At 31.1% G+C, this 25,408-nt stretch overlaps 2 protein-coding genes across 6 annotated transcripts in view; one reads left to right on the forward strand and one right to left on the reverse strand.

The window, feature by feature from the left end:
• Positions 1–664: 664 nt before the first annotated feature.
• On the forward strand, positions 665–18,593 carry LOC148622029 (E3 ubiquitin-protein ligase arih1-like). Its single transcript, XM_088571517.1, has 14 exons — positions 665–1,205; positions 3,673–3,740; positions 4,189–4,279; positions 5,502–5,579; positions 6,196–6,344; positions 6,705–6,771; positions 6,984–7,090; positions 8,197–8,311; positions 8,591–8,721; positions 9,224–9,281; positions 9,693–9,776; positions 10,057–10,230; positions 10,932–11,044; positions 14,943–18,593. The coding sequence occupies exons 1-14, from the start codon at positions 993–995 to the stop codon at positions 15,028–15,030; spliced, it is 1,536 nt and encodes a 511-aa protein (XP_088427643.1). The 5' UTR covers positions 665–992; the 3' UTR covers positions 15,031–18,593.
• A 2,549-nt stretch (positions 18,594–21,142) lies between these two features.
• The window catches only part of LOC148622030 (insulin-like peptide receptor), a 47,567-nt gene continuing 43,301 nt past the window's right edge, over positions 21,143–25,408 (reverse strand). For all 5 annotated transcript variants that reach the window (XM_088571516.1, XM_088571515.1, XM_088571512.1 and 2 more), the window contains one exon: positions 21,143–25,222. In XM_088571516.1, the coding sequence (XP_088427642.1) occupies positions 24,622–25,222 (601 nt within the window). In that variant the 3' untranslated portion in view covers positions 21,143–24,621. The remainder of the gene's footprint in view (positions 25,223–25,408) is intronic.

Raw genomic sequence — 25,408 nt, forward strand, 5'->3', positions numbered from 1 at the left:
TTCTCACCAACCGAGACACCTACAAATTCTCGTTCTTTCCAGAACCATCATGGATGTGAACCAGACATCAAAGCTTCTGCTTACAGAACCATGGTTAGACCCACACTTGATCAGGGACTGGAACAGCCTTCCAGACAGTGCCAAACATGGCAGTACCATCGAGGCATTTAAGGGGCAGCTAACCAATACCATAGCTGCCTCTCAACAGACATAGACAGCAAGAGGCCAGATTTTTAACCTGTACATAATTTTGTTTTAAAGTTTAAATACGAGGCCTTTAGCTATGTCCCATGTGCTACATTGAATTTACACACTAAATGAGAAGAAGAAGAAGAAGAAGAAGAAGACATTAACTCTGCTATGGACATGAATAAGAGTAGTACATCCTTACATACATATATACATACATACATACATACATACGTTTATCTTCAAGTTGGTTAATCCTTTTGAACATAACCTTGGTTCCCTTGATTACGCTTTGAATATTTATCACTGTATACATCTAAAGATTTACTTCAAGTACATATATGTGTATATAACTACTATCCACGGACATTCATTTTCTCCGTTTCGTTTCGTTTCGCAATTTATAGATTTCATTTCGAATGATTTCGTTTCGTTTTGATTTCGTTTCGCACTTTATAGGTGCCATCCTAAAGTCGCTCTTCAGCCAGGAAGTTAATAATCTTGATCAACAAAAAACTTTCCCATAATCCATCAGCGAATATCTTTTCGCAACTATCTATCTCAATTATCCTTTTCATTTACTGTGAATTTCTTTGTAAATAAGAATAGAAGTAGGTAGTCAGTGTAGTTCTAAGATTCTCCCAGAAACTAAAAAAAGATCTTTCTGCCTCGAAATGCAATTTCTCAGTCTTGAAGTAAGGCATAGAGAATGACGTCACAGATGTAAATACGACCAGTTTTGTGCAACAGTTTGTCGAAGACTGAGGGAAAAGGATATAAAAATTTCCAACAAAAGAAAAAGAATGGACAGTGAAGATGACTTGGTGTATGATGAAGAGTCAGAGGGTGAAGTGGAGGACGAGTCGAGTGAAAATGAGGATTTTGTGGAAATGGCAGAACCGTCCTCTGCCCACGACAAATTAGAGCAAGATGATTTTCCTTTTGAAGTTTTAACAGCTGATCAGATAGTTATGTTCATGGTTGAATGTATAAGAGAAGTCAATGTAGTTATTGAGGTGTGTTTAATCTTCGTCGAATTTAAGAAAATTTCGTGTATTCACTTATAATAACAAGATACATATGCTAATTATGTTATATTAGATGAATCTGGATGTGTTGGTCCTTAAACTGTTAAGGATCAGAGTTGTTTTTGTCATAATTCTGTGTTCACCTTGGATAGTTTTGCATTATACATGCCCCAGGTTCACCCTAGGTGATTTTTGCTAGCTTTCTAGTCTATCTAGGCCATAGTGCATTTCGGTTGTAGTCTTTTCGGCCATGGTTTTCAATATGCAACCATTTAAGTAATTTAATTTGTTACTAAAGTTGCATTGATTCATGTTTTAATATATCTTTCATTATCATCATGCTTCTCTGTGGTAAAATAGTTTTATCAAAAGTTTATATAAATGTCATTTTGCCTTAAATATGGATGTTTGAAGTGAAAGGAAATACATGAACAACATAATTATATAGTATCGATGATATTCAAATTGCAAATATCTGCCGAAGAATGGTTTGCATCACAATAATACCTACAGAAAAATGTAGCATGAGACAGGTATATAATGCTGAAATAGATAAGACTTGGTTTTTTTTTATTTTGTGTGAATGTTGTATCAAATCATAATTGATACATCATTACCCCCTTAAATTTGATAAAAAGACCTAATTTCATCACTGAAAGTATAACCAATGTTGCCAACTAAAAATGTTGCCTTTGTTTTGATATGTCATTTGCATGTAACACAACCAAACAACATTAGCATTATGGGATCCTTTTTATGTTACTTGAAAGAAGCTTAAAAAATTACTTCTAAGGCAGATTATAAAGAAGAAGAAATTTTATTGCATCTGCATAAACAGCTTTAGCATTTACAAAACAAGAAATCCTATACATAATCAATTATACAGTGTGGAATAATGACTGCAGAGAGCAAAAATACATGTAATTCATGTATACTGTAAATACAAATGTAGTTATGAAAGTATAGGAGTCCTAATAAAGTAATATCAATTTTCTGATTTTGTCACCTTTCAGCTTGAGTTCTTGGGTAATTGTTCCAGTTCCATTAATTATTTTTTGTTGTTTGAACTGTCTTAAATATAAACTGGTGTTTTCTCCCTTTGTTGTTTTTTAACAATTAATTATTTGTTTATGTTCATCAATTATTTATGCATCCTTTTTTTTCTACTTATATAAATTGCTCTTTTTAAATCAATTTTTATTATTATTTTATAAGTTTACCACAGTCATCCATCTTTTTAAACTTAAATACATTTGTATTTAATATTTATAATTGTACACAATATTTTAAGAACGTATGTACGAAATATACGGTGGCTGAGATAAATATGGTTGAAGTGACTATAGCCGATGTGGTGGTGTGGCCGAAATGACTTGCATTGTTTTGCACTAAATATATGGACATTTACATTTGTATTTCTTTATAGTTAATACTTCAAACAATTAAAATACTTGTTAATGGAAGATTAAAATGTTGCTTGTACAAATGTACATTTTGCATGAGGCTTGGGATCACTGACTTTTTATCATGTATTGAATTATTGGATTGGTCTTTGTTGAATATATATATATCTGTCCCGTACCACCATACATCGTGTACTAAGTTACAGCCCTAGATTAATCCTACGAGGGGGAATGACCCGGACAGCGAAAGCTATATTTTATATAGCCTAGCTGGCCGAGTGGTCTAGGGCGCTGGACTTTGTGCAGGTGGTGTTGCCATAGATGTCACAGCAGTACGAGTTCGAGTCCCGCGGAGGGAACGATGTTTTAAATATGAAAATATGAGATGTAAAGAAGACTATCACATGTATCAAAAAACTTTTCTCAGTTATTTTTTTCTTGTTGATATTGTAGTACATAAACAAATGTGTGACATAACAATATAACATGTTACATGTATATACATTGTACATAATTTTTATACACATGTACATGTAGTGCAAAACAACAGTGCAAACAAGTACATTTTGTATATAGGATGAAACCAACCAATGATTAAGTAAGTGTTACTGTCTCAGTGTTCTAGTGGTAGCAGGTTCTGAAGATTGTGGGTTCAATCTCTGAATAATACCAAAGATGGTAAAATTGGTAGTTTCAGTATTTGTGAGAAAGAGCAATGACTGGTAAGCTTGGAGTCAGGTTTGTGCCTGAGTGGAGTGACATGCTTATCTTTCATATGTGATTTTCTTCCACATTTACTGTATGTTTACTTCTGATTTTACCAATTTCATTAGAACACTGGCTCATCATGTGGCATCTTATACAAAGCAGGATCTGTTTGAAAAAAAACATTCTTGTCCTGAATAGCATTAAATGTTTGCCAAGGGACATAACAATCAATCAATTTACCAGTAGGCTTTGTTTTAAAAAGAACAAATAACTAAAATAACATTAAGCATTTCTACCCATGTTAGTTATCTATATATTTATGTAGAATACATTAATTATTTTAGATTCCACAAACAGTCATACGTATTCTGTTGAATCATTTCAAATGGGATAAAGAAAAGCTGATGGAAAGGTATATGTTTTACAAAATTATGTTTCAAGTAGTTTTCATGAAAATCTTGTGCAGTGCTTAAGGAATTTTCATGAAATTCAACTTTTTGCAGGAAGGTGAATGTAAACAAATCACTTTCCCTGATTGTATTAAGAAAATAAGTGACTTAATGAAGCAGTACATGAGTAGCTTGACTATGATTGATTAATGATTAACAAAAAAAACCTCAGAACAAAAATTATGTTCTTTTCTCTTTCTTGGGAGGATTAAGGTTGGATTAATGTTGTGCCATATTACATGATTGTTCCACAAGTGGTATTTAAGTTTCTATATCTTCTGAGAGATTAAACTTATCTCTGGAAGGACCAAACATAAAATTTAGTTAATGTTATTGTTTGAAATATAATGGTAGCCTCTAAGGTTGTATTTTATCAGGCTTCATCCAATTAATTAAAACATCATTTTGTAGGTATTATGATGGTGATCAAGACAGATTGTTTTCTGAAGCACATGTGATTAGTCCATTGAAAAGGGAAAGTAGCAATGGTGCAAGACCTAAGGTACTGCAAATTTATCCTGCAAGTTTAGTATAAAGGGCAAGAAGGGACACAACTAAGAAGAAAATTAAAGCTTGCTTAATTTAAATTAAAAAAGGCACTCTTATGTTACATTGTGATTATTCTGTCATGCATAACTCCTTGAGCTGTGTATGTTACATAAGTTACGTTATATTTATAAGGATGTAGTATCTTCTGACCAAAGGTCCAGAAGTGGTAAAAAATGCCAGTCATTGACCCACAAATTTTGCAAATGGCCGACTACCATTTTCCAATATCGGACATAAGAAATTGTCAGCCCTGATAAATTAGTTTGGTGTTTTATTATTGTATACACATCCTGTCTACATGTCTCATAATTGTTAATTGGAAATTAATTGACAGTTGTGCACCAATATTAGCTGATCTGCTGCCACCTGTGATTGTGATTTACCTGTAACTGATTGCACATAATTAAATTAACGGTACACACACAGCCCCATTGTATGTACAAATTAATTGAAGTGGCCTGGAATATTGTCAAACATTCATTTCTTGATTTAATTAAGAAAAAGATTGACAAATATCATTAACGTTTTGATGGATTTAAAATTGAGGAAAAGGTAAAACGGAACAAAATATGTAAATGTGTGTGATCAGTAGTATAGATTGACTTTCCGTTTATACATATTAAAAAGGACAGTACTTAGAAGTATTTAAAATGCAATTTATGATCACAATTTTATTTAACATCATATAACCTTTGAAATTTTGTTCATGCTACAATTTTCACAACACTCAAAAACTGCCAGTGCTATCAGCACTTTGATTAAATAATCAGCATTTTTTTTCATCATCACTCCGAAGTTTTCGGCTGTTTGCTGATGTGATGAAAAAGTCTGAGAGATACAATGGTATGTTTACATGTCAGAATGTCCATGTGTGGTTGGAACTGAACTCTTTCACTCGTTTAGATATTTTGTGAAGGACAGAGTATGTGATGAAATATCTCAAATTCCAATATATATTTTAAAAAACAAAATAATTTTTTTAAAATTTTTTGTTTAAAGTTTATTCTCAGTCTGAGCATGTAAAAGACTGACACAAACGTCTGCTGAAGTTTGATAAAATGACAAGCATGGGCTGTCAAAATTTCAGGACCCTTGATTCTGAAAGTCAATAGTTTGAAGGGGAATACAAATTAGTTCTGGCAAGTTAAAACCTTATACATATTTTTCTTCTTCAGAAAATGACCAGATTGGCAGTTTCTGCAGATAATGCACCATTTGTGTGTGAGATTTGCTTCCTTACCAAGTCCCAGAAGGTTTGTTTTATGTAACATCTAACCAATGCTTTTTCTAGAAATATCAAACTTTTATGAAATGCATATTGTCTAAAAGGACTGAAAAACATGATTTTTTGGGGGAGGTTTTTATATTTTTTAGAAATTTGCTCTGTATTGTTCTCTTTAATTGCACTCTCACTTTTGATGTAATTTTGTATAGGAGAAATAAAAAAATGGTCTGCCCCATGCCTTCCTTGTGTTAAATTAACAAGAAGTGTATTGTAGGCTATGGTTTTTTTTGTTTTGTAACTTTGAATTCCAGTTAATATGGTTTTCATGTGAAGTTCTACTACATAGCTGAAGGCATTCAATTTCACATTTTTTTTTAAGTGAGATGTGGGAAAATACTTTTATGAGACAATTTAGTAAGCACACCAAAATAAAAAAGATGGACACAACTTTAACAAGGAAAACTGTGGACTTGGGACAGAAATGCTATCTACTTGTCTGTGTGGTTCCTTGCTATGAACAAAAGCTTCGTAGACAAATATGTCCAACTTGGTTTGTTTAGCTAATAAATTAAGACTACTCATTTGATTGAAAAAAGGTTACTTAATTTCCTTGGGTGAGAACTTTTATAATGTATATTTTTCAGGATATGACTGGTTTGGAATGTGGTCACAGATTTTGTGCTGAATGTTGGACAGATTATCTGACCAGTAAGATCATGGAGGAAGGCATGGGGCAGACCATTTCTTGTGCTGCCTATGGTTGTGATATCTTAGTAGATGATGATACTGTTATGTAAGTTATGGTGTTACACTATCAAGGTAACTTGTCATGGGTAAACAGATATTATTTGAACTGAGTTGTTACTGAAGTTGATGGCATGATGTCAGTTTTCTTGAACTGATTCTAAGTAATAAATTCTTTTTTAAATTGGTTTAAAAAAATTTAGAAGACATTTTTTAAAAATTTGTTGAAAGCTGTCATGATTTTTAAAATTGCAAGACATTAAGAGCACTGTTTTAAATGGAAGTATATCAATGTATGATGTGTAAAATGTTTTTTTAATCATATTTTTATTTTTTGGCACTCAAACAAAAAATTTGTGTGTGTGGGTGTGTGTATTTTAATTCTATGTATCTTTTTCATACTTTGCAGGAAACTAGTGACAGATCCAAGAGTTAGATTAAAGTATCAACAGCTTATCACTAATAGTTTTGTTGAGGTTTGTATCCAATTTAATCTAAGCATTAAATGAAATAAACTTAAAGAAACAAAATATGTAGAAATACAGACCATTGTGATGAACCATCATGTGACTCGACTTAATAATAATAGTTAGTTATTTATTGTCTGACATATATAATGAAATCATTGGTTTGAATTAGTTAACTTTTTTTCTGGTATTAATAGCTTGCTATTCATTTTATTTTTTAGTGTAATAAATTGTTACGCTGGTGTCCTGCTCCAGACTGTGGCCATGTTGTTAAAGTTATGTTCCATGATGCCAAACCAGTCACCTGTAAATGTGGTCATGTATTTTGGTAAGCTTCCAGTGTTTTAGTATGTGCTGATACAGCTGAACCTTGATGTGTCGAACTTGGGATTAGTCAAAATTTCAGATGACTCCAACTTATTAAACAGTCCTGTCAAAAAACTCCTTACTTTAATACAGATTTACCTCTGATGACTTGAACTTGGATGAATCGAAATCTTGGATAACTGGAGGTTTTAATCAGTCCCTTTCATAGGTCTTGAAGGTTAATTAACTCTATGCCACGAGATGAACTAATTTGTAGAAATCTGATTGCATTATTACAAACCATGTTTGAAGTTTGTTTTTACAATATTTAGCATGGCTTATGTAATTACTGATTTATGGCTTGATTTAGCTTGTGTAGTAAAAAAAAAACACTTTGTTACATCAACAATGTTATCAGATGTTTTGATATAAAAACAAATAGTGGTAAATTTTATTTTTTGGAATGATATCTGCTTATTTAATTACAGGCAAAACAGATGATAATAACTGATGTATTTCTACAACTATGTTCGTTTCGCTGATTAATCTGAAATTTTATCGTAATGTAGTGCACATGGTTTGACGATACTCCCAATGTTGATTTATTCAAAGCAACCCGTTATGTAGTAATGACATTTTCAATGTAGAAAAAAATAAATGCGAATTTCTACTAAAACATTTGGTGCTCTGAATTTATAACATATTTAATATACTACATATAAAAAATGTCTTTCAAAATGATAAGCAAAACACCATGAAGTAACTTAATAAAAAGAAGTACATGTATATGTAGAAGCAATACAATATGTACACACTGATACATTTCTGGGTTATACTCCACTTTGTATGACTCAAACCTCGGATAACACAAACATTTTTGCCTGGTCCCATCAACCTAACGAGGTTAGACTGTACATCATGTAAATCCAAAATTAAAAATACCCCTCCCTTAATGTGGTAATAATTTACATAGATCTACAATCTAATAATGGAGAACAAAATTGATACTCCAGGAATTTATTTTTTCACAATTTTCTTTTTGAATGTCTTCGCATATATTATAGTAAAATTCTGGTTAAAGTGTTGATATTGAATGAATATTACCTGTATGTTTAATTCAATTTCCAGTTTCGCCTGTGGAGAAAATTGGCACGACCCTGTCAAATGTAAGTGGTTGAGGAAGTGGACTAAGAAATGTGATGATGATAGTGAAACTTCCAACTGGATTGCTGCAAATACTAAGGTATAATGTGTTAAATATTTACAGGCATTTGGTTGGATATAATGTCACCAAAATATTGTGTAAGTGATGCTTGTAACTACTTTCTTTCAAAATCCATATGGATAGTTATTATTAGCTGTTTTATTCATTAAACTTGTTGATTTTTTTTCTACAACTAATTATTTTACTGTGATCAGGATATTCTATTGTTGTTAGTGTTTCCCAGAATGAAAATTAAATATAAAAAAGGACAACAGAAAACGATAAGCATGAAATTTTACAAGCATTTTACATTTTTAGGAATGCCCTAAATGCAGAGTGACCATTGAAAAAGATGGTGGATGTAATCATATGATTTGTAAGAATCAGCATTGCAAGGCTGATTTCTGTTGGGTCTGTCTTGGCCCATGGGAACCTCATGGTTCATCATGGTAAATATTTATTATTAATTAGTAATGGTCATTTAAATTTGATAAAGGATATCAATTAATATACCTCAGAACTTTTAAAGAAAAATGATATAATACTAAGTTTTTTTTGTAAAATGTATGAATGGACTGTAGTATCTATATCATACAACTTTTTCTAAAAAAAACAGTACTAGTACATAAAGAGTATGAATTCCCATCCAAATTTGCATATTTTTGATCAGGGATAGGGTTGATCACTATTAAATGTGATCGATTATATCATGATTACTTTGTATATAAAATGTAATTTATAACATTATGATTATGATTTTTCATCATTTAAAAGTTGTCTTAAATTATATTTGATTACTTAATCACAGTAATCACGACTTCATTAGTCACTTCTACTATAAAAAAATTTACTTATATGACACAGATAATAATATAATGTTTAATTAATATAGGTTTTGGGGGCAGGGGAATTGATTTACAGTCACATTCATATTTTATATATTTCATTTAGGTACAACTGCAACAGATTTGATGAAGATGAGGCAAAGAAAGCAAGAGACAACCAAGAGGTATAGTCACTTAAGAAAATTTTGGATTAAAAAGAACCAGTTTATATAGTGATTGTATGGAGAATGGAGTAAATCTAAGATAACTTAAGTTAATCAACTGTGCAGGGATTACTTTGGGAGGAAGTCATGGGCCAGGGGCCCTAAAAATGCAAAAAATGATCCAAAAAGATAGGGAGGCATGGGTTTCTAGCCCATTTTTGTGCTTAAGGATAATGCCTTATTCATATTATTGGTCCATTGTATTGGGTCATTGATCCAATATGAGAAAATTCAAGAGTTACTTTGTATCTCTGCTGTTGATGTATTTATGAACATTTTTTGTAAGCTCTATTTGTCAAAACACATTATCTTAGTAAGATTTCTTGTTTATATTATTTTGTTCCATCCCTAACTATTTGACTTGTTTTCAAGGTGTCCAGAGCTATGCTACAAAGATATTTGTTTTACTGTAACAGATACATGAACCACATGCAGAGTTTGAAGTTTGAGCATAAGGTGAGGCAATTCATTTTGCACTGTAATATTTTAACATTTTTACAATTTTAAATGTAAAAACAGTACAAATCTCTTTAATGTTCAGAATAAAAATTGGTTTAGAAAGGACAGTATATGTTTTATTTGAACATTGATCCTATTTCTGTGTGATGCATGTTCAACTGAATGAAGGAAAAAAACAACAAAAATTGTGTCCTAGTGTTAATGTAAGGCTCAAATGTATCCTTCACACTAATGAAGAATATAACTTTGTATTTGTATTATATTACTTTATCAACAGTTGTATGCATCAGTAAAACTAAAGATGGAGGAGATGCAGCAGCACATGTCCTGGATAGAAGTACAGTTCCTGAAAAAAGCTGTAGATGTTTTATGTCAGTGTAGACAAACATTGATGTATACCTATGTATTTGCATTCTATCTGAAGAAAAACAATCAGTCTATTATATTTGAAGTGAGTATTAAGTATTAAAGATTTGTATTGTTTAAAGTTTGCCAGGGCTCTGATTTGATCTTCAGGAAGATAGTTGAGGAAATATCAAGAGCTGTATCTATATATGAATAATAAATAGGTAAGAAGTAGCCACATTAAAAGTTAAAAAATGACTAAATACAAATAAAATACGAAGAAAAAGTGAGGGAGGCTAAAATTTGAGTCTTATGGTCTTTGTCAGGGGTAAAAGACAGCAGATGAGAAGAGAGGAGAACCCCAATTATATACACTTGACAGAAGAAGTAAACCTGTATCTTTATGATAAGGTTGTACACAAAGATTCGCTAGTCTCCTTAAATTGTAAAAGATTCAGTTATACCTTATTCGAACAAAGTTTGAGGACTTAATAGAAATTACACTGTGTACTGTCCATTCACCTGCCCACTTTTCTTGTGAGATCTTTTGAGTGGTATAGGAGGACTTTTGGAACAGATTTCACAGGTTCATTTGGAGGAAATGCTTAGATATTGGTATATTGCTTTTGCATGGTGACCTTTACTAAGTTTTCCCCTTTTAGATCCCTCTTTTACCTGCTTTCTATTTAGTGTATGACTTAATTGGATAGAAATGGTTGAATGGGCCTGTTCTTGGCAAAATGTAGTGGGCTGCAGTGCAACATTATATTTTGTTTCGAGATAAACATACTATTTTTATTTTAACAGGACAACCAGAAAGATTTAGAAAATGCAACAGAACAATTGTCAGAGTATTTAGAAAGAGATATCACATCAGATATGTTGCAAGATATCAAACAGAGAGTACAAGATAAATATAGGTTTGTATTTAAAACTTAAGTGGAAAATGGGAATACAAGTACAGTGTCTAAACAGAACCCCAGTAAACCAAAAATCATGCCAGAAAAGGACACTTTTTACAGTTAGTTGGAATAGACTAGTTCCAATTTCTATACAAATCTAGGTAGGCTACTGAGTAATTTAAATAGCTCTGTATGTAAAATCTACCCTATATTATACCAAAATGTTCTACTTAATTACCACTGAACACCTGTGTGATCTTTTGGCACTGTTAGTTGATAATTATGATGACCTTGATCTCTATATTATACCATCCACCATTGTGTTGGGGTAGTTTGTACTCTATATTTAATTTATTTGGGATTAATTTTTGGGGTTGTGACTTGAGCCAAGTTAGAATAAGAGGTCACAAAAGGGCAAGAAACAAAATTTTTTTTATTTCTGGACAATAACTTGTGTGAAAGGGAATTGATTGCTTTGAAATTGTACCACAAGGTGGTGCTTTTTAAATTTAAATATTTATATTAAAGGGTAAACGAAGGTTTTTTCCCAGGATTTTGAGAAAATGAGGACCATTTTAATGGTATATGTTTTAAAGTAGTATTTGCATCTGACAAGATATTTCAGTATTATCTGCTATTTACAGCACTGCATAAAGACCTGAAATAAAACTTAAATGTACATTGCATATGAATAAAGCACATGATGTTTTTTTCCACTATCATGTGAGCATGTTTTCCAGACAATCAAAATATCATACCTGAGATTTAATTAAAAAAAGAAACACCTGAGTCTTAAGAATCACCAAAAATAGAAATTCCTTTACATTCCTACATTTTAATCAGGCACATACATCCCTGGCAAAATTTTAAATGTATTTAATATTTCATTATTTCACAGTTGTATTTAGTATTGGCCCTGAGGAGTTCGTTGATAGCATAAATGATATTTCAAGATCGTAAATATAGCCGACACTGGGGTAGTGACCATATTACCCACATTTGGTTGACACTCAAGTTTGATGTACAAAAATAAATGATAAATAACTTTTTTGTCATTTTGATACAAAGTTAATGAGTAGTAAAGGAATTTTCTCAGCAGACATTTTGACCAGCATTTGAAGTTATAGACCTTAAATCGATTGTTTACACAAAATTTTAACACTTGTTGAGAGTTGTAATTATCTTGGGGTAATAAAATTGTCACTTCTACCACTTTAACCTATGTTGGGATACAGCTCTTAATGATTTTTTTTATACTTTCAAAGATATCATTTGATGAAATGACACAAGATTATTTTCATCATTCTGAAAAGTCTTTTGTCAATTACAAAAATGACGAGCGCTAGAAAAATCACTGGGTAAACAGAACCTATTTTGAGGTTTTAATTGAAGTGTTTGTTAAAACTTCTTTAAAAAAGAATTAGATGCACATTTATACATGAATTTCTAAGAATGTGGAAACAATCAGTAAGACTGTATGTACTCAACTTGTGAGTTCACTTATCATTTTGTTAATTTACAACTCCCTGAGACCACACAAAACACATCATTGTTAAAATTTATGTTGTTACATCTTAAACATATTTTCACAAGAAATCAAAGAAAATAGAAAAAAATGAGATACTAGTATATTCAAACATTTCAAAGGATTTCTTCAAACAGAAAAATGCATTTTTTTTTTATATTAAGAAAGATGTGCATTTTCTCCATGGCCAATTTGCAAAAGTGTAATCATGAATTTGAACATAACTTTTAGGTCTGTTTATCTAGAAAGAAATTAAGTTTTACAATTTACATGTAAGTGCATCTACTGGTATTTCTTTTTTAAAAGAAGTTTAAAGACAGTTCAATTACATAATTGAAAATCAAAATGGTTTTGGTTAATGAATAGTTTAATAAAATTAACAATGTTATCCAATTAGAAACAAGTAAATCACTTAAATTAATAGTACAAGCTATCCACACACACTGGTGGTTGGTACAATATAGTGTTATGGTTATCACACATGTAATTTACACTATTCAAACTAAAAAGAGTATCTAAAAGGTCACACAGGTGTTCAGTAGTATTTAAGTAGGACACATTGGCATAATGTGGGGGCAGATTTTTACATAGAGAGCTATTTCAAATACTCAGTAGCCTACCTATATTTGTATAGAAATTGGTACTTGTCTATTTCGACTAGCTGTAAAGGTCTTTGATATCAGTTTAAATGTACTTCGAACCTCGGTAAACCTTTCTTCACAAATAATATTTGTTGAAAGTAATCATCAGTATAATAATAATTCATACAATTTCTGAGTCAAACCTAAATATTTTACTCAATCATAAATATGTCATTCAGAGTCATAAGTTCACCTTTGCTGCAGTATAGTAATATTTAGTTACAGTGTCAGCTTTTATGAAAAGTATAATCTCCAGAATGTCACACAGTACTTACTCTCTATACTTGCCTATAAGTCGGATTTTTAGGACTAAATTTTTAACTTATAAACTAGATCTCACTTATGAACTAAAATTTTCAGCTTGAAAATATTAAAAGCTTGATAATTGACATGAGTGTGACACCAACATTGAACAGCCAGACCAGCGCTGTTTACCCCAATGTTAAATTGTAAACATCAGTTTTAGGAAGGCTGTCTTCATCTTCTACCTTTTACTGCTAAATTATGATGCAGTAAAAGAATATTTATTGTTTAGTCTTTATTTTGCCACAACACTGATTTTATTTGTATTTCCCACTCACCCATTTTGTGTATTGATTTTTACACTCATATAGCCGAAACCCAAAGGTCTTATAGAAAGATGACCCATTAACAAACCATAATTTGTGACAAAAGTAATCAATATTTTAGTTGGTAATGACAATTCTTTTTATCAGTTTCATTCTTCTTTAAGATAAAACCTCATAACTTACTGAAATATCGTCAAATAAGTTGTTAGAGTATTATGAACTTTATGTTTTATCCTTTGTCGTTTACTATATTTATGATTTTAATTTGGGTTATTGGTTGTACCAAAATTAGAATGAATGAAAAAATGGCCGTATCAAAACAATCCACATGGCTTGTCAAAAATTTAATTACTTACTACTATGAATACAACTCCGGCTTGGAATTATTTATTTCAACATTTATTGAAGTTACCAAAACAAACAGGTATACTCATATCTAATTAAGGGATGTTAGTGATGCAGCTTTCAGAAATCAGTCTGACTTATAAGCAGGTCAAGGCAAGGTTCCAGAAATTTTGGGCTTAAGAGGGGGCCCTGACTTACAGACAGATCGACTTATACTCGAGTATATATGGTAATTCAATGGGTTTTTTTTTATTGCTGAACTCATTCTATGGATTGTAAGGAAATGCTTACATAAATAAATTTGACATTGTTGTCTACTAACTATGAATGTAGATATGAGTAAATATTAATGGTTGGACACTTCATAGCTCTGTATTTTTCAGATTTACCTTAAGGGTGCAATTTCTTATATTTGATTGAATGAATACTGTAAGGAAAAAAGTAGACAGAGAAATGCCCAGTATTCTATTCCTGATAATCATAATGGTGATAAAATCAATTGAAAAAAAATTAAGTTACGTTCACTTTAAAAATTGAGTGATAGGGTTTCAGGGAGTTGGTTGGTTGTGGGGAAGTAAAATATTTTTTGTTCTGGCCTAGAAAAATGTGGCACTAAAGAAATATAAAATGAATCCATATACTACCAGGTACTACGTATACTATGCAACAGTTTCTTATAGAGAAATATATAACAACAACAGATACAAGACACTACAATGTCATTGCTCTAAAAGTTATTTTTTAATGGAATGTTATATCTGGCAAGTTCAGATGTGTCTTAGTAAAGATACAACTGCTTTAATTATGAATTGTATAAGTGCTCTCTTGTTTTTCAGATATTGTGAAAGTAGACGTAATGTATTGTTAGATCATGTAAGAGAAGGTTATGACAGAGAATTATGGGAGTATCAAGAAGAATTATAATTTGTTAGCTTATTTTATTATTATCATAAATTATGTTGTATGTTTATATTGATATGGAAGATGCTTTTTATATTTCATAGACAAAACAAAATCTGTTTTCTATGTTAGAGACATCATTAAGTGTATTAAGTGCTAGTCTTGTAATTAGCCTATAGTTTAATTCTTGTGCTTAATTTGTCAAGTAACTATTGTCCTTGTAGGTGCTTGTGTTTTTTTAAATGGATTTGATTTGTAACCTTTCAAAACAGTTTGATATTAATGATGTATTGGGTATAGCTTTCTGTTGTTGGTACTGGAAGACAGACATTATCTATATGTTATAATTTTTAATCATTGACAGTGAAGTATGTTCTGACCTGTTCCATTCTAAATTGTCAAATTTCAAAGGTACTTAATCAAAATTCTTATATTACTCTTTATAGAAAATTTGATTTCCTTAGTAGATTTTTAAAGCCTTTATATTTATAGATCAGTGTACCTGTAGTTAACCAAATTAACATAATTTATATTAAAGTTTAATTTGTTATACTGACACCCATGTTGAAACAAATTGACATAATAAATCGTTTAATATAAAATTAATTAAAAAAAGTGTATTTGGAAAAGTAGTTCTATCTAAATCAATGTCATTACGTTATTTTTAGAAAGAAAATAATTTACTAAGCATGTCTGAAGTCGTTACTATGGAAAAAAATATAACATTGAGATAGTTGTATTAAAAGTATAACCAGTTATATCAGTTTTTCTTCTTGACATAATTTTTATATTAATAAATAATTTTTAAAACTTAATTTTGTTGGAATAGTGATTAAACATAATTTTGTTGGAGTTAAAGATTATCACACAATCGTTGTAATGTTATTGCATAACTCTGTGGTCCTAAAAAGTCAATTTGTTACACCTTAAGTTCTGACTTACACACAGCCAATTTTTAATTTTTAATGTCTAGAGATTTAAATAGATTTATGTTTAAGAGCTAGAGATTCGGTGCTTGTTATGCAAACACTCACCTTGAAAAGATGCATTCCATATTTTGTTTTCTATTTTGAAGACTTAACACTTAATGTAAGCCATGATATGATTTTTGTAAAAAAAAAAGGAGGAAATGGGAGAGGTTTGTTTATATCTTTACCTAAGAAAATAGATTTTGTTTTGTAATATTTCCTTCTAAAGAAGGGCTAGATTGCCAGTGTGTGTGATTGTATGTATTAACAAACCATCTTCGTGTCATCTTTTCCTTTCCTGCATTTTTACACTCTTAAACCGTTTCACCTGATATTGGTGCTGTAAAATAAGTCAACAAGTACATGTAGATGTTTAAATTATGTTTATGCATTTAACTTAAGTACAAAACATTAAAAAAATAAAACTGTTTTCAGAAAGTATTTTTTTGTAATGTAATACATTTCTATTAAGTGTAAAATTTTACTTTTTTAATCTGTGGTTTCTCTGTTAGAAAACAACTCTTACAAGACAACGAAATATCAAACTTAACAGCTGTTCAGTTGAAAATTAACTGCCATTTGCCATCTTCCATTTAAAAAATGAATGCTGTGATATGCTTTATAGATGGTGAGGAAAGAAAATGGATATAGATAAAAAATAGATTGAAGTATAGAGTTGTCCAAATTTGGAACTTGATCTAATTTTTTCTTTCTCTGGAAGTGTTTTGTATGGTAATTTTCATTCAATTTTGTATTTGAATTTGCTCAATGCATGAATAAATTTACTTTTAATTGCTTGATGTTCACATAAAAGTCACAAAATGAATGCAAGTTGTTTTTTTATTTGAAGGAAAATTTTGACAGTTATCAGAGTATTGTACCAGTTTGATTGTTTCATGTGTATACGATTGATAGGATGGGAAAAAAGTTGTTAGTATCATTAAGAAATTTGTAATTATAAATTTTGGTTTTGATTCCAATGCCCTATTATAGAAATATCTGAGTCAATCTTGAGAACTACTTCCATCCTTCTTGTGATAATTTGTTGGTTACATACAACCAAAGTATGAACACAAGTCGAATATTTATAGTCTTTTTTTTTTTTACAGATTTTTTATATTCTGTGTAAATAACGAAATTATTGGGTGCATTTATTACCAGATTTTTTTATTTAGAGAGTAATGCAATTTTTATTTATTTGCATATCTTTAGAAAAAAACAACATATTTAATATGAAGGTTCAAAAATACAACCTATCATATTTTTCAAAACAATAAAACTATTATTTTCCTAATTTACTAGAATAAACCCTTATATTTGATTGATTATCACTAATAATTAAATTATTCTATCAATGCAACTAGAGAAATATTCACTTTAAAGTTGCTGTTAATTAATTTCTTGCCATTTCTAATGTGTTGGGATCTTATTAGAAGAAAATGTTGAGTTGTCTGATAGTAATACCTTTTCATTTTGGTCGTTCAATTTCTTTTACTGAGATCAAATTTAGATATCCACAGTATGTTTTCTGTACCTGACTTATGATCTTGAACTAATATTGTGTTCATCCAAAATAGAAGTGATTGATTGCAACACTGTTAAGAATTTCCTTGGTAAATTGTAAGAGATGATATGTCTATTAAACAAATGATACATACTTCCTGTTGTGTTCTTGTAATTCAATAACTGGTCAGACATTTCCAGTCAATACAACTTGCAATGAATATTTTATTTCAAAATTGTGCATGTAAAACACAAGCTACCTTGATCTGAGGAAAGTAGCAGTGATCAGCCTGTATATCTGAGTGTGAATTAATTTAACCATGTCTAATATTTCAGTTTAATATTGCTTAAAGAGGAATCATATAATCTACCAAAGATTTAAGAGATAAGGAGATTCCAAATAGCTGTTTAGAACAGGATTTGACAGCTGTTTTTTTTTTTCACTCTAATTGGTTTTCTGTTATGTTTCTGTTTTAAATTACTTTGATCTTAAAGTTAAGTTTTATATGTATATTTATTAATTTAAACATTTCAAAGAATTTGGTTGTCAGCTATTGTGTCCATTTAATGCCGGAAAAAATATGAAATAATTCTTCTTTTTGTGTAATGCAGCATTTGCCCACTAGAGGACATATCAAAAGCACATACACCAGGAAATGTAAGACATATATTACATTCAAATGAATCAGTGAAGTGTACTATTTCATTTATCAATGAAATATTCAGCATTTTAAACAAGATAGAATTACAACCTTCATGTTATGATTATGGAAATCTATGTTTGATATTTTACTATGTTGTTGAATGGGCATGGTTTCACAAAGCAGTGATAAGATTTACTTACAGCAAACCTATGGGACTTGCCTGTACTTAAGTCTTGTATAAGGTTTGTGAAATGAAGCCCTGGTTACTTTAGAAAGATTACCCTTGCCATCCTTTAAGGATATGGCATGTTGTTATATCAGGTTATACCTATACTTTCAATGATTGTACACTTGAGGTAACAAGAATCAAGTTGTCTTCATCTATACTTGGCTGACACACCAATATCAATGTGATTGTATGCTCTACTTGTTGCAGATTGAGATGAGAATGAAAATAAAAATCAAAACAGTGCTCTTACTTTTCTCTTTGTTTTTACATTGGAATTAACCTTCAAGAACCCCTTTTGAAGAAATCTAGATTCTACTCAAGATTGCAGGAGATTTATCAACTGATTTGTTAAAGCAAAACCATTAATACATAGTGAACTACATGTATAAATTGTATACAAGTAATTTACACTATGGAACAGTTTTCTTTTTGAAGGAGTGTTGCATTACTAGTATATTTTGTGCATATTTTCACCCATAACCTTTTCTTTTTTTATACGCCAGTGTTACAGGGTTTATATTGCATTTATACTGTGAATGTTTTTATTAGATAATATATAGTGCTCGTGCAATAATAATACTCTAGGAAATTTTGTATTAAGGACTCAATATGTACTTTTATATATGCATACACCAAAAGACAAAGGGTGCAGCTTGATATGACCAACCCTGAATAGCTGGGGCCATTCAAACTTGAAACCACTTTAAAATTTGATTGCAAAACAGGATAAGAATTCCATCATTTTGGCCCCTAATTCCTAAATGGTTCCAGTCAAAACCTCCAAAATCAATTCCAACCTAGCTTTTGGGATATGAAACTGTGATACAATTTCCGAGAGATCCATTCCCTTTTACTCAAATTTGTCATCCATAAATCATAAAAATGCTTGTTTTTGGCTCCTATGTGGCCCTGAATTCTGAATGGGCTCAAGTCACAACCTCCAAATTTTTTTCATAATTCCTTTGAGGTATGCCACCATGTAGTATAATTTAAGAGATTTATGTACTCAGTCAAATTAATATTCTAACAACAGAAGTCTGATTCCTTTACAGTTCAAATTTTATCCCCTCAACTCAATCTGAGTATGACCAAAGTGGTAAGAATATTGTAGACCAATTTTAACTTGAGTCAAATAGTTCAAATCTTTGAAAAAACTTTTATTGGCTTCTAATTCCCAAACTGTCTGATCCATAACCCCCAAAATCAACACCAATCTTCCTGTTGTTGTTAGGAACCTCTTGATCAAAATTTATGAAGATCAGCCAACTGATATTCAAGTTATCAAACGAAAAATCTAGTGTTTATGGAGGATGACAACAGCACCATACCATCATACAACCACAATTTTTTTGTAGCCAAAATTAAAGGGTACAGCCAGATATGAATATGTCATGCAAAAAATATTTTACTTTAGCTTGAGGTCAAGTTCCAACAACCATGGGCGCAACAGCGTCTTTAGCTGATCTTCCCTCATGCCCAATATCATATACCAGTTATGGTATGTAACAGTCTCGAGTTGATTCAGCCTCATACCCAATGTCCTAAACCAAAAGACAAAAAAGTTAGTCTGGGCATGATTTGTTGTGTATGGACAGACACAATTTTAATAGCACAACCCACCAATCAAACAAGTATCTATTACTGCATGATAACAAATGTTACTTATACTCAAATCTTTAGATATGGAGATTTTTTACACCTGAGGTACCAAAGTACACCCTGAGGCGTAGCTAAAGGAGTTGAAAGATACTGAAGATATAAAAAATAACCTCCTTGGTTTGTAACAAATACAGATTTATGATTGGTCAGTTACCATTAGTACAAATCCAATGCCCCCAGTTACCATTAGTACAAATCCCATGCCCCCAGATGCTTGCTAAACATTGTAGGGTGTTGTTTGCATGTTGCTAAAAAGGGCATGTAGCAGTCCTTTTTCAGGAGATTCCTTATAAAAATCCCTGTCTGTGTTTTATCAGTCATATTTCAGACATCTGTTCAAATTTTAACCCTTGTGCTGCACCTGGACCTATAGCCCTGGTTTCGGTTTGTAGGTTCTGGCAGTGTAAAACTCAGTTTAGGAAAGCACAATTTGTGTCCATTTGTAAGCAGCGTGACTGTGCTTTAAATTTGAGTTTATCTGATATAGAGTTACTTAGAAAATAATGACTTGAGAGCTGAAAGAAGAGGTCACAAGTTCCCGCTGCCCAAAAAAGTGAATTTTTTTTAGGGAGTAGGGTTAATTTCTCTGCCCCTCACCAGAGCAGAATGAATCAATAGCGCCTATTTCTCCTGGAATCTAAACCCCAAACGTAGCAAAAAATGGCCAGAACTGGACAAAAATGACAATTTCACGTGACACACCTATTTTACTGCTTTTGTCCACCCTGTGATCCCCCAACTTATACCGTATATACTCGCGTATAAGTCAATCCGCAAGTCGGAACCCCCTTCTCAGCTAAAAAATTCTGGAATCAAGCCTTGACCCGCTTATAAGTCGGACTGAACTCTGAATTTTTACAGGTACAACAATCAGTGTAATTGTAAGGAAGGGCACAATTTTTGGTGGAAAATGTGGAGAATGATCATGTGTTGATTTGTTTTGTTTTTTTTTTTTTGTGCTGCAGAAGTATTTACATCCAGGTCGTACATTGTGTCCGATCAACATAAACATGTGTATGTTTTTCTTTAAATCAAATCGCTCTGTATCAATTTAAATGATTTACATAATTAATATAACAAGCCATTTGAACTCCCTGTTGTAGAAAATCTTATAAATAAGAAAAAGCAATACATGTTCTATATTTACATTTATTTTTTTGTCGCTTTGGTTTGAAAGGCAAAAGCTACAAAACTGATGATGAAGATGCAGTTAAGCTAACACAAGACACACCCACAACACACTTATCAGCAAATATAATACACACTCAAGTTCATACACATTCATTACACACTTTACTCAATCAATCCACATCCTTAGTACAACTCGTAGGCCTTTCTAACAATCAGTATCAAATATCGGTCAACTTTTCATCACTTTCATCTGGCTGAGTATCTCTTAACAGAACATGCACACATCGAGCAACATTATTCTAATTTTGTTCTAGATGCATTTAGGGTACAAAACAATTGTACAATTCTAAATAAAATCCTTGATATCATTGTATCACATAAAATCCAAGAAAAAGAGGGGGGTGTGACAAATGTTACAAATAGTGAAACTCAAACTATAGAAGAAATGATGTATATCTCTCAACGTTATCAGACAGTGTATCACATAATACCTCAATACTACTTGTGGCACGAGATCAAAAATATAGTTCTGAAGGTAAACTGAAGTATCTTCTAAGACATTCCTAAATTTCTAGCATAATTTATTTTCATATTATCAACAATGAATCGATTCGAGGACCAGTTCTTTATCTTTATGATGCATTCCTTTTTCTGCCATAGACAGACTTCAGGGCAAAACAAAATTAGAATTATGTCTCATAAACAAAAGTATAACAATAAATAAACAAGTCTCAAAACGTAACAAATAACATTCATATTTCATCTCACAGCCAGCACTGTATCTGATCTCATTTTGTCAACTGCCAAGACAATCCAATGTATGAAATTAAGGGTCAGTTTCAGTCATACAAATGGGGTACATTTATATGCAAGCAAAAAATGCATCCCATTACTTTCATTATACAATAATTATTTCTTGAGAATATTCGAAATATTATGGTAAAATATGAGTTCCTTACGTGAAATACATTCATAAATTACTTTGGAAAACACTTAATTCTTTACTGGATTTTTCAATTGAAGATCAGAACATTTAACTCCAATGGAACACAAAAGTAAAAAAAAAGATTAAATTTTCATGATTATGAAAAGATGTCTCAAGTATGAAATTATTCATAAACCTTATTTAAATCCTGTCATAAATTCAACTTCACTAAAAAATTTCTTATACAGGTCCTGACTTCAACCTTTTTAAAGCTAAAAAGAAACTTTTATGACTGCAAAATAAATTCTTAAATACTGGTAATATAGAGTTAAAGGCACAAATAATTCATGTTTAGACTCCTTACATCTGATGTACATACATTGTAGATAAAAAAATTGCTAGCTTACAGACTAGTCAAAATAACCTGAATTTAAAAATGAACTAGAAATATCATTCATTTTATTTTTTGCTGCAAAACAAAAGAATCTCATCAAAATGTATCAATAAAAGAAAATTTTCCATGACAAGTTTGTTTTTCTATTTTATCTATACACTGAAATGATACAGAAACAAATGAGAATATGTCATATAATTTCTATACATATTAAATGCCAATCACTGAAACACTTGAGCCATGATATAGCATTATATAACTAAGAAGATCATTGAAATATTTTAGTACAGAGATAATAAATTCACAACCAATCATTTGGCAGATATCAGATACTGAGAGGGATAAACTTGCCAATCATATCTGTTTTATTAATAGAAACAATGATTCTTGACAGGAATATCCTGAGAAATTACTTATTAAAAGAAATAAAATAAAATGGATATGTGTTTATCACCTTATACCTTACACAACCTTAAAAGTTTCTTCTTGTTTGCAGTTATTGAAAAGACAAAATGTAATGCTTAAATTATAATTCAAATGCCTATATAAACAAGATAAGGCTTTGTTATCTGTATCATTTTCACAGAAAATATTCATCTAGACAGATAAAATGCTATCACAGTTTGCCTTTAACATTTTTTGATTACATTATTTCTGATCAAAACTACATTCAACACATTTCAGTTTCATTCACAATACACAACATGATAAAGAGTACAAAACACCGGTATTGAGAGCATTAACAACAAAATATCATCCTTTCAACAGAGACACAACAAATAAATTATGAATGTAGCCTTTCTTTACATTCTAAGCACAGCAGTAAATGAGCAGGAATATACCTATACAAAAAATGCTGATAAAATCTCACATAAAACCAAATAGTCAATAAAATTGTCCATCAATTATTACGTAAACCAACTTATGTTCAATGCATTTGACTTCAAAAAAGTTATCTAATAACTAAAGAAAAATATTTATAAACACTGACCCAGCTAGTCATCGATTGTTAAGAATTTAGTTCAAATTTTCTAATGTAGAGATTTTGGGGTTAAAAAATCCAAGGAAAATAAGTTGGTTAAGAGCAAAACCATTAGTATGGTCGAAAAATAAGTTGAACTTGATGAATAAAATGAACTTTTTTAGGCATATTCTTAACAATAAGTTAAAAACCAATACTGGATAAAGTCACTTAGTGTAAACAATTCTTAGTAACAGTCTGTTTAAAATGGAACAGAAGTAAAATGAAGTATAAAATGAAAAGAATAATGGACTTGAAATATACAATGTATAAATATTTACAGTATTGATGATGACGGAATAGATACAATGATCTGAAATCCAGTAAGAAAGTCTATAAATATCATCCTACAGACCAATTTGGAAAATCACATTTGTATTTATAAAAAGTTTAAGTTATTCCAATAGAAAACAAAGGTACTTATTTCCAAGACCGTCTGGGGAGAAAGGTCAGTCTTTTTTTCATTTATTTTTTTCATTTAAAGCGTTATTGCAGCATCAAATTTGAAGTGCCTTCCTAGAGGTGAAGTTTTAATGGAGTAGCCTGAACTGTATTATTTCAAAAGTGGTCCTAATCATGACTGATAGACTGTTGAGAAATATTACTGAACGCTTTAATACTTATTCATCAGGTTTTTGTTGTATTATTTCAAAAATAGCCTAAAATACACCTTCTTGGAAAAATATTTTTTGATTTTCTTAATTGGTCCATATCTTGCTGTTAAGAAATTCAACTGAGATATAAAAACATAATTTGTTCCTAGTTAAATAAAAACGGCATCTGTGGAGTGAGCAACTGAATTTTCCCCAATAAAATAACATATTCCCCATAGCAATAAAGATAAAACATACAAAATAAAAGAGAAGCACAAAGTGTAGAGATCACATTAACAGATTTGACCAATAGCATCATTGATGTCCAAAAGGTCTGACAAAGATTGGCTAGCAGTGTGTTCCTTACATGTGTTCCTGCACACAGTCACATTTAGTTTAGCTAACATGGTGTTGTTCTTTTGTAAACTGGCATATAACATCAAATTATGCGCTAGCATAAACTTTTATTGTAAAACCAGCTGAAGATCTTCAATTCTGTGTTAGAATTATGTTCTTATGTGTTCGAGCTTAAGATCTCAGGTTCTGTGCTAGCATGGTGTTGTTCTCATGTGTACCGGCACATGGCCATTGACAATGTTTAAATTGATTCCATTCAAAGGATAGCTATTGTTGGAACTTTTACTACTATCTTTACTCCCATCGCTAGTATCTATTGCACTATTGGGATTTGAGCACGAACTGTTTCTATAACTGCTGTCAACATGATTCCGATTCCGATGGTCTGTTTCCTCTAACATAATACAGTCACAAGGTTCAGTCCCATACCGAACATGATTATTATATCCTAAGAATTTGATGTCTTCCTCATCTTGATCCCCAAGACCATGGCTACTACTATGATGACTATGACTATGATGAGATCCATGCTGAGACGAATCAACTTCGGCACCCATGATAAACGGCTTGTTTGAATCATCCATGAAATCGTCATCATCAGGGAAATCATCAGGATAATCTCCGTCTTGATAATCATATAAATTTTCATCATTATGATTATTCTCTTCACTAAAGAAATAAGACTTCTCCCTGAATGAAGGATTCAGATGAGGCACTAAAATTTCTATTATTTGTTGAAACGTTGGTCTTTGTTTATCTTTATAACGCCAACACTGAAGCATTAAATGATACCTGTAAAGTAAAGAAAGCAGAAAGAAATTAAGCAGAGTCTTTAATTAAATATCACAGCTTGTGCAAAGCTAGTCATTATTGATTATATTTAAAATCCACATCTACAAGACATTTAGCCTTATGAAGACTATTTAAAGTCAAAGTCGTTGATATCCAATCAATGAAAATGAATCTAAAAACCTGGAT

Source organism: Perna viridis, chromosome 3 (genome assembly GCF_037379345.1).
Source record: "Perna viridis isolate PV_CMFRI_1.1 ecotype Kerala chromosome 3, ASM3737934v1, whole genome shotgun sequence".
Taxonomy (NCBI): Eukaryota; Metazoa; Mollusca; class Bivalvia; order Mytilida; family Mytilidae; genus Perna; species Perna viridis.